The sequence below is a fragment of the Meleagris gallopavo genome, chromosome 24 (genome assembly GCF_905368555.1).
Source record: "Meleagris gallopavo chromosome 24, MGAL_WU_HG_1.1, whole genome shotgun sequence".
NCBI lineage: Eukaryota > Metazoa > Chordata > Aves > Galliformes > Phasianidae > Meleagris > Meleagris gallopavo.
The window spans coordinates 4040929-4057132 of record NC_139427.1 but is presented as its reverse complement, the minus strand read 5'-3'; the positions used below and the strand labels follow the sequence as shown (position 1 = coordinate 4057132).

Here is a 16204-nt window from a genome sequence, read left to right as displayed (position 1 = left end):
GGCAGAGATGCATAGTCAGAGGCGTGTTAGACGAGGAATTATTTTGTAGATTGCCCCCTTGGTTTAAAAGCAGATGAAATAACTGCAACAAAAGGATGGTTTTGTGTATGTGACAAATAAGAGGTGATTATTTATCAAGGACATACCGGCCCTTAGAATATTTCCTACTGGAAGAATGTATCTTAATTCCTAGCAAGATTGCAACTCAGGACACAGAGGCATCAGTCCTAAAATCACTGCAGGCTGAGGAGAGTGTGCGTATGTGCTGGGGATTCTGACAGCCCCCTGCAGCCCCTTCCATAATTATTCAGAGAATGTAGAAAATAGCACTGTGGCCATGCAATCATATCGGTTCTATATGAGAATTTTGACATCTGAAACGCAGAATCTTAATATGAGGAGGGCTGGGGAAAAGTAGCTACAATACAGAAATTCCCCTTTAAACTTTGGGTGTATTGCTGCTCTAAAGGCAGTGTTTATATGTAAGTATTTCTATGTATATTTTCACAGAGGATATGCAATGAATGTATACCAAAAATAGGAAGTGCTTTGGTATTCACCCCTCCATGTAGATAACTTTAAGGCAGTAAGTGTTAAGGCTGTGACTCATTTTAAATAAATGTCTCCTAACATTACCTTGTTACTCAGGTCCCATGCTAGCATTTTACAGTAATACCTCCCTATGTGATTGAACTTTGTTTCTGTGCATCTCTATGCGTTTAAGGCACATGGAAAATGATGAACAAGTGAAACCTACTCTCAAATATAATTACTTAGTGCAAAAAGTAAAGCCTACAATTTTTAGTTTTACAACAAATGGATGCATTAAAGATGGATCAAACTTTATAATAAGTAGATTCCTCACTTTTTACAGTAATTTTGGGAGAACTGAACTTGCAATTGCTTTTACCAGGGAACATATTTAGCACCATGTAAATGCCAGAAGCTTTGCCTCATTTCCTTCCCAGCACTATGGAGCATTCAGCACAGTGACTTGACAAATATGTTTATTGTTAAAATCCCAGCATCTAGCGATAAGGATATACCAGCATCCCTGAGAGATGATGTACAGGAGAACAGCAAATAGAGAACGGGCTCTTGGTCCTTCTAAGGGCTCATAAATCACGCACAAGTAATTGAATAACGAGAGTAGTGCCGGTGATGTTGCAGTTAGGAGAGATGGCAAGCAAAGAGCAGACATTTATACAACCAAAAGTGCAAGCCAGGACACAAACGGGTTGTCTTCATAACCCATCACTTCACTAAGGCATTATCAGAATCCCCATTGATGCTAGAAACCCATTGGTGAATTATTTTGGTAGCTTTACAATGCACATTTTTTTTCTTTTTAATATTGTAGGTTTCCATTTAATTAAGCAGCTGAGGGGCATGAGTGTGGTGTTAGTGCTACTTCCTGTGGTGCTGTTTGTTGTGCTTGCGGGGGCTCAGCGAGCTTGCCCCAAGAACTGCAGATGCGATGGCAAGATTGTGTACTGCGAATCTCACGCATTCAGAGACATCCCTCAGAATATTTCTGGAGGGTCTCAAGGCTTATCGTTGCGGTACAACAGCATTCAAAAGCTTAAATCGAATCAGTTTGCGGGCCTCAATCAGCTCATATGGCTTTATCTTGACCATAATTACATCAACTCCGTGGATGAGGATGCGTTTCAGGGGATCCGCAGGCTGAAGGAATTAATTCTGAGCTCCAACAAAATTACCCATCTGCACAACAAAACGTTTCACCCGGTCCCCAACCTCCGCAACCTGGACCTCTCGTACAACAAGTTGCAGGTGCTGCAATCTGAGCAGTTTAAAGGCCTTCGTAAGCTCTTGATCTTGCATTTGCGGTCTAACTCGCTGAAATCCGTCCCGATCCGAGTTTTCCAAGACTGCCGTAACCTCGATTTTCTGGATTTGGGCTACAACCGCCTGCGGAGCTTATCCCGAAATGCTTTCGCTGGCCTTTTGAAGTTGACGGAGCTCCATTTGGAGCACAACCAGTTTTCTAAGATCAATTTTGCCCACTTCCCACGCCTCTTCAACCTTCGCTCAATTTACTTGCAGTGGAATAGGATCCGGTCTATCAGCCAGGGGTTAACGTGGACTTGGAGTTCCTTGCATAACTTGGATTTATCAGGAAATGACATTACAGGGATAGAGCCTGGGACGTTCCAGTGCCTCCCCAACCTGCAAAAGCTGAACCTGGATTCCAACAAACTCACCAACATCTCTCAGGAGACCATTAATACATGGATCTCGCTCATCTCCATCACTCTATCCGGAAATATGTGGGAATGTACTCGAAGCATTTGCCCTCTGTTTACTTGGCTTAAGAATTTCAAGGGAAATAAGGAAAGCACTATGATATGTGCAGGCCCTAAACAAATCCAGGGTGAAAAAGTGAGCGATGCTGTGGAGACATACAATATCTGTGCCGAAATCCAGGTGGTGGTTACTGAAAGATCATATCAGGCTCCCAAAACCCCCCAGAGACCTGTCTTTATTCCTAAGCCTACCGTTTCCAAACTTGAAAGCAACCAGCCAACGTCTGTTGTGCCAAGCCCTTCTACTGACCTCCCAACACCTGCAGTAGAACCCGAATACGAGCACGTTTCCTTTCACAAAATCATTGCTGGGAGCGTGGCCCTCTTTCTTTCCGTGGCCATGATTTTGTTGGTTATCTACGTGTCGTGGAAGCGCTATCCAGCCAGCATGAAGCAGCTCCAGCAGCACTCGCTCATGAAGAGGCGCAGGAAAAAGGCCAGGGAGTCTGAAAGGCAAATGAACTCCCCTTTACAGGAGTATTACGTGGACTACAAGCCAACAAACTCTGAGACCATGGATGTATCCGTTAATGGATCTGGGCCCTGCACGTATACCATCTCTGGCTCCAGGGAATGTGAGGTATGAACCATGATCCTCCTAAAACCATTTCAGCTGCTGGGAAGGAGAGGTAAATGTTTGAAGCTCTTGAGGTGTCTCTAAATGCTAGAAAGATTAATGAGTTTTTTTTTGCTTTGGGGTTTGCTCAGCATGTGAGGTTATCTCATTAAATTGTAGCAATCAGGGAAGTGACAGTGATTATTTTTGAACAATTCAGACTTAACATAGAATTAGTTTAAGATGAAGTAAACACCTATGATAAAGATGCATTATCCCCCTCTCATCTGCACCTATTTAATTATCGGTTGTAGTGTGAGGCCCATCTTTCCTGTACTGCTAGAGGCAGAGAAGTTTAAGAACCTTTTCTGTTTTAAAAATAAGCATGGAGTCCTCTCTGCTCCAGACCCCATGTCACATCTTGGGGTTTTTCTTATGCGTTTAGTGATAATGCCAAGGCTTTTCTGCATTTTCTATCTGATTCAGGGGGTAAACGTGGAAACAGCAAGACTGCAGCATAGGTTTGGGTTGAGCATTTACTTGTTTTGATGGATAACCAGAAACATCCATGCTTCTTCATTAGCTTATTGTAGATTTCAGCCTTGCAAAGACCCCAGCTTAAACATCTGCAAATATCTGGGTTTGAGACAGGGATTTTCTCTTGTTTTTTTCTATTTTAGTGAAAACTTTCAGATGCTTGGTGAAGGTTTAGCTTGAGACACAACTCTACTGGAAGACAGTAGTTGCTTGCATTTAAGGATGCAGTATAATTTTGATTTACTAAGTATGTGAGAAATACAAATAAGAAAAGCTCTTGGTGTTTCTTTTCTCTGTTGTTAAGCTTTGGCAAGAAAATGCTGTATTTTTTTGTTGTTGCGTTGTCATTGACACTATTTAATATGTATGTAAGAAACGTTTTTACTTGTGAATATAATTGCTTATTTATTCCTGATGAGGAGGATTTCCATGGTTACATTTCGGTACTTGTTACTTAACTCTGCATGTGATTAGAGGGTCATGGTAGATTTTGGTTCCCTGGTTGTGGGTATCCTACCTGAATATACTGTCAGTGTGCCTGCTGACATTCATTTGTATCTTTTTATACACACTGAACAAGCTATGGTAGATTTTGAGCAGTGAGGTAGTCTGAAAGATGTGTTAAAGTTGAGCAGTGCTCAGCAGGCTGCGATTCTTGGATCCCCATTTTTGAAAATTGGATGTTTTGCACTTTCAGAAAATAGGGCTTCTGTAAGATGTGTGGTATTTGGCACCTGAAATCACTATCTGAGTTTGGACCGCAGAACTAAGGGGAAGCAAAAATAGAGATGATTTGGGGTTACTGTATCTGGAGCAGCATTGCCTTCAGAAAGGGAAAAGCACCTGTCGTGCCCCTGTCATTTCTACCAGCATTATGTGAATCACTGTGTGCTTTGGCTTTTTCTTTTCTGCTAGCAGCGCAAATAGAAATAAAAAGATGCTAACAAAGTTACTGTGAATTTTCACCAGCTGTCACAAGGAGCATTAATTTCACCTGAAAGGCTGTCTTGTCTTCCTGCTCAAGTTTAACACCACTAAAGTGTCATTAGCTTCAGTATGGAGCTGTTTGATTTAAAGATGATTTGGAGGACAATTGAATCCCTGTGTCATATCGAAAAGTGCACGTAATGAAACCATCGTAAGGAAATATGGATCGTAATTATAATGCACAAAAGATAAGGGGACATCTGCTGCTGTTTGGGAGGCTGAAATCCAAATAATTTGGATTATGGGAGATAAATAAATAGGTAAAGAGACCTACCAGGTCTGGTAACCGAAGGTCAGTATGGCATAATTTCTTCCTGCTGCTGCTGAGTGTTAGACACAGCTTTAAACACAAGGGGACCCCAGCTCACCTGGTTTCCAGGTGCTATTGCAGTGCCATAGCAGCTTGATTCAGCTGCTGCTCAGGTTAAGTTACACTGGCTCACAAGTTTGCAGAAGTCAGGCTATTTATCCCGTTATCTTTGGGATTCCTCGTTGTGGTATAAATTCAGGAAGCCTGTTCTGAATGCAGTAGTGCTGGGACTGGGAGAACATATGCTCTGAATCTGCATGGTATTAATTATGCGTTGGCTATTAGCACAGAGGACTGGAGGAGACAGAAAGCAGCAGAGCACTGAAGACACATGTAGCAGCCATAAGCCCCTACTGAAATACTATCTTCAGCTTGGATTTAACATCCTTCGTCTCCATAGCTACAAGGTTCCACTTGTGAAAGGACAGATATGCACTGTGCAGTACTTAGGAATGGTAAGAAAAAAATCCCCGTAGTATGTTCAGCAGTGGAAAGGCTTAATGTTGCGGTGAAGGGAGGAAGAAAATGGGATATTTTGTTATCAATAGTTAATTTACCCAGATGCATCTGCTTACAGGAAAACTATTACTGAAACTATTGCTTTGGACAAGTGAGACAGCTCAGGCTCATCCTCCCACGGGTTTGACTTGCTAATTCATTGGTCTCAAGCCAAGGTTTCCCCCAAAACAGGAACGTATAGAGAGAGAAGAGTACCTGGTTATCAAAATGAAAGCAGAGCAGTTGTCAGCATCAATTACTTAAGGTTTATCGATTGTACTTCATTAATATTTTTCATATCAATATCTGCTCTTGCATACCAACCCCTACACACCTTTAAGCACCGTGGATGTCCAAAACCTGCGTATCTTTCTGAGAAGGGTTAATGGGTTAATTAGTTATGGGTTAATTCCCTGTTAACCTAGGAAAGAATATGCCTGAGCGTATTCCTCTGTTGGAAGTTGGTGATAATGGATGTTCCTGTGTGCAGCCTATTGTTGTACTGGACACAGCCATTACTGTCAGAGCTCTGCATTTGTTTTTCAAGTATCCAGCTCTTCTCATACGTAACCACTGTCTTTCCATGGCAGAACTGGCCTTGGAGTAACATGTTTAGGCATTCACACAGGTTTATTTTTTAACAGCAGCTGCACATGTGAGTAGGTGGTGGTGATGGTTGTTCTGAGTTCAACTTGCCTTGGCTGCTTGGCTGCACCAAAGCAACATGGGTGTACAGGAGCTGCCCCATGTTGGGTCGTTATCTGCAAGCAGTGGGTGCCAGAGGCAATTTGCAAGGCTGCTTTTAACTGTGCTTTATGAATTATTTCTTGTACTACAGAGGCACAGCCAAAGTCAGGCTTGCTGTAAACGGGAACAACTCTCTTGGCATCAGTGGGATTATAATCACTGACACCTGGCCCATGGTATTCTATTTAGTCTATTGGCAAAGCTTTCTAAAATAACTGGATGCTTATGATTTTGGCTCTCAACATCCAGTTAGCAGACTGCTGCTATCTCATTTTGGTATTTGCTTTGTGCTTGTGCTTCTTATTCCCTCTCTCTGTCATGTTTATTTGTACATTTGCTGAAGATCATGGAGCATAAAAAGCAATTTTATAAACCAAGCTAGAACGTTGTGTTTCATACATAGCACACAGAATATCCACATATAGCATACTATCAGAACATCGCTCGAGAAATGTTTCCTCCTTTCTGCTAGGTTTTTCCTCTGCTGTTTCTCAGGCTGGCTGCTACTGAACAACCAACCACCAACCAACCAACCAAGTGAACATCTTTTCCATGTTAGCTGAGTACAGTTGATGTGAAACCCTTTGAGAGACAATTGACACAGACCCTGCAATGTTGCTCTTTACACTTCCATGTCTCCATGTCTAACCATACCCCAGAGTTTGACAAACAAGCCCACCTGTTCGCATACAAGAATGTCTCTGCTCTGATGCTTCTATGTTTTTCATTGGAGTGAAAACCAGGGCAGTTGTCACTTGAATTCATACTTGCTAAATCAGTCACACAAAATTGTGTTTGCTTTGAATTCTGCTCGCTCCCCTCTCGCCAGTGGGAAGAAATAGATTGGTAGAGAAATATAACATATGCAAATATATTGGACTACTGTTGATCTCTTCTTTTTGAGCCTAATTTAAAAGGAAAAGCTGATATGCCACTGTTGATTATCATGTATTTATTAAACATCATATTGTGTTGTTTGCAGGAAGATGCAAAAAGGGAGAGAAAAAAAAAAAAAAAGTCTTCTCTTTCCAGATGCTTGTTAGCTCAAGATTCCAGCTCTGGAAAGGTGGTTCTCTAACTCATTTTGGAAAGGATGTCCAGGATCTAAGCAAGATCTTATGGGACGTGGTGGCCTCAGGAGAGAGAAGTCACTCAGTAGTTTGGCAGAGTGGTGGGTTTTGTTTGTCTTTTGTGTGTGCTTTTTTAAGAACAGTGACAATATTCCCTTTGGTCTTATATTCACATAAAGAAAATTTAGCAAAGACCTGATGGCGGAGGCTTAAGTTTTTATGTGATTTAGGTAATGTAAAAAGAAGGTGATTTTCCAGGTAGTGCACTCCAGAGAGAAGAAGGTGGCAAGTGATTGTTGGTTCCATAGCCTACTGCCCTCATTTTAGGAGCAAGGAAGTTGCAGTCGTTTTTTTTAACGACTGTATTTAGGAAAGCTGTAGGATGGACCATGTTAATTGAGCTCTCTCCTATCCTTTGGTGCTTTGGCTCTTCGTTCACCTCTTCTTCTACCTCTTCCTCCACCTCCCTGTGATTATCAATGGACCTTAAGTTCCTGCTTGAAACACAGTGAAACTTTGTCACAAGCTCTGATGTAGAAATTAGGCAAAGACTGAGGTAATAGTGATTTCCTCCTTGCAGTGTCTCTGAAATATGTCAGAAGTGGGTCAGAGGAGAAATCTCTTAGGCACAGGGCCAGTGAGAGGTTTGAGCAGGAGGTAAATTTTGGAAATATCTTCAGGATTAGGTCTGAAGGTAGAAATGTGTGTTTGTTAACACATAGTCTGTGTTAACTCCCGCAGCCTTCCATATACTGCTATTATTTGTGGTTGCAAGCATAGTGTCAGTATGCTGGAGGCTGTGCTACAGAAGCACTAAGTAATGTAGTCATAAATGCATAGGGGCAAATTTTCCAGGGCTCAGCACTTGCAAAGCGTGAGACTTCCCAACATATTACCAAAATGCCTGGCTGTATTTCCGGGAGAGTTCAGCCAGCTGCACATCAGCAGCATTTGAGATGCTGGTTGTGAATTTGAAAAGGGAGCTGCAGGAGGATGTTGAGCACTTCTAAAAGTCTTACTCAATCCTTATTCAGGTGTCTGGTTGGGAGATTAGCTGATCTGAGATCTGTTCTTACAATATGCGTTCTGCCGAGAGCTCGCTCTGAGATAAAGCAAGAAATTAGAGGCAGAGGAAAAAGCTGAGCCTATATCTCCCAATTTTCACTTGGGCTTGGAACTTTCCTGTGTTCCAGCATTACGTTTGTTCCACTGTGTCTCATCCAGGCTGACAGCTAATTGACAGAACTCGGAAATTGCACCGAGGATGCGCGCTCTTCATACAGACATATCCAACAGAATGGCATCCTCCCTGCCCCCCATCACCTCTTCTTCTTCCCTTTATGTTGCCATATAGTGAAAACCAGTTTGTGATATGCATGGTGAGGAGTGACAGAACCGCACTGTAAAAGCTTTGTACAAGAGAAGAAAATAATTGTATTTCTTTTATAATCATTGCTCAGGCTTTGTGAAGGATTCCTGCATGGCTGGAATTGTGACAGATGCAATTTACCCTCTCCATCTCTCCTTTTTTCTCACCCCTTCTTCTGCTTCTGCTTGAGCTCTGTGATGTGCTGCCAGTATTTTAAGGAGGGGAAAAAAAATCAATTTTAGTCCATTATGTAGCTCATGCCAGGAGGGAGAATGCTAGCAGAGACAGGGAAAAATCTGTCGAACCCATTCATTTGTTTCTTCTTTTAAATACACACGAACACACACAAAAATCTCACTTGAAAGGATGCGAACAGTCTTGTTAGTAAGTATCCTGCTGCTGGAAGCGTTCCTTCAGCTCCCCTCCAGAAAAACAGTGCTGACTTGGTTCTTGACATTGACTTATGCTATAGCCAGCAAGGCGGGGTGCTGGATGGGAGCTGTGCACTTGGCTCTGCTTCTTGTTCCCGGATGCATCCACATTTGGAGGCAGTCTGATGCTGCTAGAAGCAACTGTGCAGGTGTGTTATTGCCACTAAGATAGATCTACAGGTTATTTTCAGGAGATTGCATGTGTTGCTAGCAAGAGTTGCTTGGCACAGAGAAGCGGACAGCTCTCTGTCATGTTCTCCTTGTAAACATTTTGACGTGTAAAATTCCTTTGTGATTTGTGTTCATAGCACTAACATCCTGGTATTTGGCCATTGCAAGCCAAGTATATGGGACTGAACGCAGATGGGCTGCAGCTGTAAACATTTTTGACACTAATCAGATTTTATCACATCTGCCTCTTGTGGAGCCAAATAAGCTTGGATTACTTGTACATCTCTGTCTTACATAAAAGAAGATGACTGAGTCAATTCCTGGGAATCTCCTGGGGGTTGTTGCCTCTGTACATACTTTGTTAGAAGCTAGGAGATGCTGTTGTTGGAGACACTCGTGTCTCTGGAGACACTTAGGGTCAGACTGGACCAGGCACTGGGCAACTTGATAGAGCTGTAGGTGTTCCTGTTTGTTGAAGAAGAGTTGGACCAGATGGCCTTTAAGGGTCCCTTCCAACTCAAAAAACTCTATGATTCTATGACACTGTGTATGGAATGGTGCAGGAGAGTGTGACTTTGAGAATACTGGCTTCTTGGCCTGATGAATCTGTTTTCTCATTGCCTTTTTAAGCCATGTAAGGGTGCAGGAGAAATAGAAGGTTCTTGCCTGTAGATGTAGTAGCCATCCAGCTGCCATGGAAGTCTTTCTACCTACAAGAGCAGGAAAGGACATAAAGGGCAGGAAATGCTGATCAGCTGAGATCTCTCAACCCCATGGTATATTAATATAGCAAAATCTCCATCCTTGTTTCATAGCTCAAGCATTTTAGGTCAAGATTATTATTTTGGAGGTTCATTGATACATTTAAATGCTGTTGGTGAGGACATGAGAAGTTCATGGATGTAAGCAAGCCAGAAAGGCTTTCCTTGAAAGCCCTCTGTCAGTGGGCACCACCCAGGGGAAAATGACAGGACCTTATGAGGGAGGATGTGAACTTATCATTTATTTTTTTTTATCCTCATAGTAAAAAAAGAGGGTTTTTTGTTTGTTTGTTTGTTTGTTTTTTGCATAGTATCTTTCATTTGTAGATCTCAAAATTCAGTGGATAAGTAACATCATTCTAATTTTTAGTTTCTGCATCACCCAGATTGCAATCTTATGCAACAGCTCCTTGCTGCTACAGTTCCATTCTTTTTCCCCTTTCCCTGTCACTGCTATTGTCTGATTTCCTCTGAAATACAGAAAAAATAGAAGCAAAAATAGTCTTTCTGCTATTAGCCTATGGGGAAAAGTAGCATGATCGGTTTGTTGATGATCAGAGGTGGAATTCTACTGTTGTGCTCTTGTACGGCTATGTGCTCTGTGTAGACCTAAATAGGGAAAGACTGACTTTAATAAATGAGTCTTGATTTTGATACTGAAATTTCTAAATTATTTTGTCATGTAACAGTATTTGCTATTTTGTGTCTGCAGCTGCACTGCAAAAGTGTTATATCAGGGGAAAAATTATGTTTTTTTTTAAACTCAGTGCCTGTTAAATCTATTGTGGGAATGTGACATGTCCTTCACTGCAACAGGCAGAGCTTAGAAATTATGTTGTGTGCAAAGATCTTTTGGTACATTCAGCATGGGGTCTGTGTGCAGTGCTTCCTATTACATACAGATATAAATACATGTTGCAGTAGAAGAAATATTTATCTCTGATTCTTAACAGATAATGAAAGAACCAGCTTTAAAGCAGAAGGTTCGTTACTGTTGTTCTTTGCAAACAAATACATTGGCATATTTCCTTTCTTGTATGGAAGAAGTAGGCTTTTCCTGTATGTTCATCGTATTTAGAAGCAATCAATAACAGAAAGTGAAGGAAGGTAAACTCACTGTAAGGGTATTATTATTACTACAGTTATTTGTGTTTGAGCTGCAGCTGTGACAACTCCCAAGTTCAATCACTGTATAGAAATATTGAAGGAAGTAGTCCTTACTGGGAAGAATTGGACCCAGTGTGTAATCCATAGAGGTTTGGCACAGAAAGAGGCAACAGAGGCATGACGAGCAATTTATTTTCAGATGAGTTCATAGCATTATAGAATGGCTTGGCTTAGAGGGGACCTTAAAGATTGTCCAGTTCCATCCCCTGCCATGAGCTGTTTGTTCCCCACCAGCTCAGGCTGCCCAGGGCCCCATCCATGGCCTTGGGCACCTCCAGGGATGGGGCATGAACAGCTCTGGGTGCCTTACCAGCCATTGAGGACTGAAATCCAGGTTGTAAAGAAACCTCTGGCTGTATCCTGTTTATTGAATGACTCCAAATGCCAGTCTTGTGTAGGGAAAAGCTGTCCTGTGATTGCACTGTGCCAAGCCCCCTCCTGTGCATTGGGCCAGTGGAGGACCCATTTATCTCTGAGAACAAGATCCCTATGAAGAGGTCAGGCTCACTCTTGGTGACTTGCACTTTCATGCATCCTAGCTCCGCTTTTTGTCAGACTTTTCTAATGCATACTGTGGCTTTGATGAATAGACTCACGTTGTGTTTTTTTTGCTCATTTTCAAACTCCGTTCTCATTAAGGACCAGCTTCTTCTTCTGCATGATGGCCTTTGAAACCCCAGATGATTCTTCACTGCTCTCATCTTCTACTAACACATCCATTTGGATTATCTTTCTGCCGTGATGGATGCTTTAAAGGGAACCAACAAGGCCATCAAATTCTTGCCCTGGTTCAACTAGCATTTGTTAATGTTCTAAATCATCTTGGGCCTGAAGTGTGCTACTTCTTAAATTTAGAACGATGTGATTGCCTGAAGCTTCTCCGTGTGTTAATTAAATCATTGTAATTGTGGTTTCTTGAGACTGACAGTTATAAATAGTTTTTCTTCCTCTCCCTTCCCCTCCCCCCCCTGCCCCCCCGCAGTAATTTGGTATGAATGACAGGCAAAACCCACTATTGTTCAGACTGTACCTCTGACGCTGTCTTTCCCATTCAGGCTCCATTTCTCTACTATTATTGGATTGTCCCAAAATAATCGACAGTGTCATTCTTAAAGGCTAGTTAATTACCATGTACTTTTCACATTATAAGAAGATTTTTCTGGGTCATCATTATCCATTTAATTTAACAGAATGTGTATTGAGGAGGACTGACGGTCAGGACAGATGTTCAGTGTCTGTCTGTAGACTCAAGCATATGTATGTAAAGAGAAGTCCTAAGACTGTCATATTTTAATCCTAGTTCTATTTCCATGTGTAATGTCTCAGAGTTTTTGTGGAAGTAGAAGTCTCTGTGTTTTTAACATTTAGTTTTCTTCTATTGCTCCCATGTGGTAGGTCTTTACCTGAGAAGGTGCTGTGCTAGATAAATGGCAAAAGACAGAACAATGCAATAAGATCACCAATTATTTGGTAACAAATTCATCTTACAGTCCTTTTCATACTTACTAGAAAAAAGGAAGAAAAGCTACAAATTCTGTAGTTGACCAAGAATTTGTGTGAAACTATCTAGTTGGCTTTTGATCTTCCTCTGCTTAAGAGCAGCTCTCTCCCTATGCGCAAGAATGAGGTAGAAGCCATGTAAGTGGGAACATCCTGAAGTCTGCATAATGCATAACTCCCATTATGCAATTATGCATTGCTCCTGTTTAATGCAGCTCTGCGCGCTGAAATTTTCTCTGTTTATAGCTCTAATTCATGGAAGAACCTCAGGCTAGATCTTTGTCTACCACTCTGGATCCTTCCTGCGCTTCCAATCAGACAAATAAACCTTACCTCTTCATTACTGTTGAGTGTAGACATGTTGTTATGCTGACTGACATGATTCAGAGCTAAATGAGATTCAAGAATATATAAGGGACAGCTTCCATGCTCAGCCTTGCCTTGCAAGACTGGATAATATCTGTGCTCATGGATTTGGCATTTGAAGACCGACCAACCGGCCAGGGCTGGATGCCACAAGAACTGGGGACTGTTCTAAACTCTGCCCTTAATTTATAGCATGAGCATTGCAAACTGTCAGACTGTCAAAAGAAAAAAAAAAAAAAATCAAGCAAGGTCACAATGGCTTTCATTACAATTTGAGCAACTAAATCAGTCTGTAAATCTTTGAAAATTTCTCCCATCCTCTTGTAGGCTTTGCCCTCCCATCTACTTACACGGAGGTCAGCTGGAGAGGATTGCCTTTCACTCTCTCCGCACAAGATGCTAACAACAGGGCTGGTGCTTGAGCTACTGCTTTAGCAGGGAAGAAAAAAAAAGTATTGTCAGAGCCTTGAGGGACTCCCACTGAGTCTGTTTTGTTCCTGCTATAAAAGCCTGTCTGAAGTGGTCTGCTTTGTGTTGGTGTGGTATTAGCACATGCCTATTTAGTTCTTTTAAAATGTCTATACTATATTCAGATGCAATGGAGATTTACTTCTAGGCACTCAGGTTCTCCCTGGTCCCGGCAGTTTTCTGCAGTGCAGTGCAATTGCATGATTTTAATGTAAATTTCTTATCCATTTCTTTTCCCTATCTAAATCACAGGTTAGGCTTCTGGCTCCAAAAGCCACATCAGTGTCATGCGCAAAGTGGCACAGGGGAATGAAAGCAGTTTGTGTGGTTTTGCATACGGAACACAAATTGCACAAATCAGAAGGGGAAGCAACCTATTGGCAATTTGGAATTGTTTGAAATTTTTATTTAGAGACAAAGTCAATGGGTGTTCTCTTTACCTCCCTTTATTTGTTGAATATGCTAAGAATCCCAGTGTGCAAAAAGCGTTGCCAGTCTGAGGCATTGATTACACTTTTTCTGTTCATGATTAGCTCCCAAACATTTATTATATTAGCTTTCAAAAACATGGTTCAAGCTTCTTTGTTTTTTCTGTATCAGGCAGGGACTAAATTTAATATTGGCTCCAGGAATTTTCCACGTAGATTATAAGTGATATAATATATAAGATATTACTAGCATATTGTATTCACTGCCTCTCATGTCTAATGGAAATCAAATTGGGGTTGTACTACACTGATAGATTTTTAAAAACTAGGGTTAAAGAGATTCTGGGCCACCTGCTTTGCCTTCTTGTATATCAAGGACCAAAATAACCATATAGGAAATTGCAGTGCTTATAAAACCCAGTAGCTTGTTTTGACTAAAAAGTGCCTCCACCAAAGTCACTTGAAGACTTAAGGAAGGCTCTGCTTCTCTGGTACTTTGTTCCAAAGGTTAATAACCTTCACAGTGAAAAATAGCTGTTCAGCTGTTAAAATCGTTCTTTTCTTCGCAAAGAGATTAAACTCATCTGAGAGGAAGAAGTATCTGATATTTAAAATGTCACTCAGGATAGCTGAATACAATATCCAGCTCACCAAGGAGAGGTTACAAAAAAAAAAAAAAAAAAAAAAAAAAAAAAAAAAGAAAATTCCTTCTTCTGTTCCCTTGACCCTATTCTTGACCAGGTCTCCGGTCGCTCACCTCTAGTTCCTGATCCTTCATTGAGTGCACACCCAGATCAGAAAATCACAGACCCATTGAAGTCTGTGGCAAGGCCCCTGTTTATGAAGTAATACCAACCTCAACTTAGCGGTGTGTAAAATGAAATACATCACTAGAGCAGTGTAATAAATTTGCATTCACCTAGAAGTCATCAAAGTTTCCTCTGAAGAGCTGTTGACCATATACAGTAACCCAACATCCTGTTAGGATTTTTTTTATACGCTCTAACTCTGATGGTAACATTTCTTTAAAAATGTTTTGTGCATTTAGCTCAACTCGTGATGGGCTACTGGCATAATGAAACAACTAGCTTAGGTCTTTTTGCAGAAGTTTTAACAAAAGTGGACTTTATAAACCTTGAAGGGACAACATGAGTGTTTGAATGGACTCTCTGGAAATTGCATTAGCCTTGCAGAATGAAGCACATTCACCTTCTCTTGGGGAAAGGTATTCCTAGACCAAACAACTTGCAGAAACAAGATTTTTTTCTTACTTTATAGTAAGATTTGGAGTTGGACTCAATGATCCTTATTGGGTCCCTTCCAACTTGGGATATTCTGTGATTCTATGATTCGTAAACAAAGCTCAGTCATTTTCTTTTTCCTCCAAAGGTTGAGTATTGCTTGCCTTGACTATGTAGCATATTACTGTTCTTTTTTTGATAAACTGCTACAATGGGGATGTGATTACTGATGACTTGTTCAGTTAACTGCACCCATAAGAAGTCAAGCTACATGTCATTCTGGAATAAATATAGTCAAATATTCTTAAATAAAGGAGTGTGCCAAGAGGGCCAAGAAAAAAACGAAGGCATTTGTCAATGATCCCAAGTCTGTCTTGTTCTGCAGAAGTAACAAATGTTCTGCGTACAGGTAATTAATTAAAAATCATTAATGAGTCTAGGAGTCCAGAAATTCTTTATCATGAGTTTAATTGCAGGAGCCTTCATTCTCTCCCACCATTAATTTGGCATGAAGATAGATTCACAGTTGATGTTGAAAGAACATGGTAATTCACATTGCATTCATTGGAGCTAGCTCAGCTCTCCAGGCCTTCTGCAGCAGAGGGTGACTGCAATGCCATGTGCAAACAAATCCTGGTTAAACCTTCCTGTAGTGCTGCTTCTGAACTGATACAGAGCCCAGACCTTTGTCCTTGCATCCATTCATCACACTGTGCTCTCCTCAGAGCACCTGCCTTCCCATCTTCTTCTGAACTCTCAGAATTGCCCAAGTTATATCTTAAGTATGGTGAGATACTTCTATACTATTTTTCTGGACCTAACACCCAGCTTCCTTGGGTATCATTTAAGTTTTTGTACTGTTTACAGTTGCTAAAATCTTCATACGGTTTCCTGTTATTTTATATATTTGCTAACCATTCCTCTACTTCCGTGGACCTACAGGTGAAGAATTTGCATGATACATCATCTATTTGCATCTGTCTCCTTGGGACTATATGCTTCTGAGTAGATTTGTTATACTTAATGACTTAAATTTTAGGCACTTCCTTTGTTGTTTCTTGAGTGCAGCTTCCACAATATTTCTGACACGACCACAATGTCTTACATGAAAAAAAAAAAAAAAAGTTGTTTGCCATCTTTTAGACGTTTCGTTTATATAACCTCACTTAGACTTAAACCCACCAAACTTGAAGGTATGGTTTTGTAGAAAAAAAAACAACTAGCTGCTATATCTCTCACCTAGGAATTGCCACTTATTTTTTTCATTACT

General features: G+C 41.0%; 1 protein-coding gene across 6 annotated transcripts in view; it reads left to right on the top strand.

Annotated features, from left to right (window-relative positions):
• The window catches only part of LRRTM4 (leucine rich repeat transmembrane neuronal 4), a 316311-nt gene that overhangs the window by 113140 nt on the left and 186967 nt on the right, over window positions 1-16204 (top strand). For 5 of the 6 annotated variants that reach the window (XM_085242830.1, XM_085242831.1, XM_085242829.1 and 2 more), the window contains one exon: window positions 1361-2907. In XM_085242830.1, coding sequence (XP_085098956.1) covers window positions 1361-2907 — 1547 coding nt within the window. Of the gene's footprint in view, window positions 1-1360; window positions 2957-16204 lie in introns of all 6 variants that reach the window. The other variant, XM_085242834.1, reaches the window with a different exon arrangement.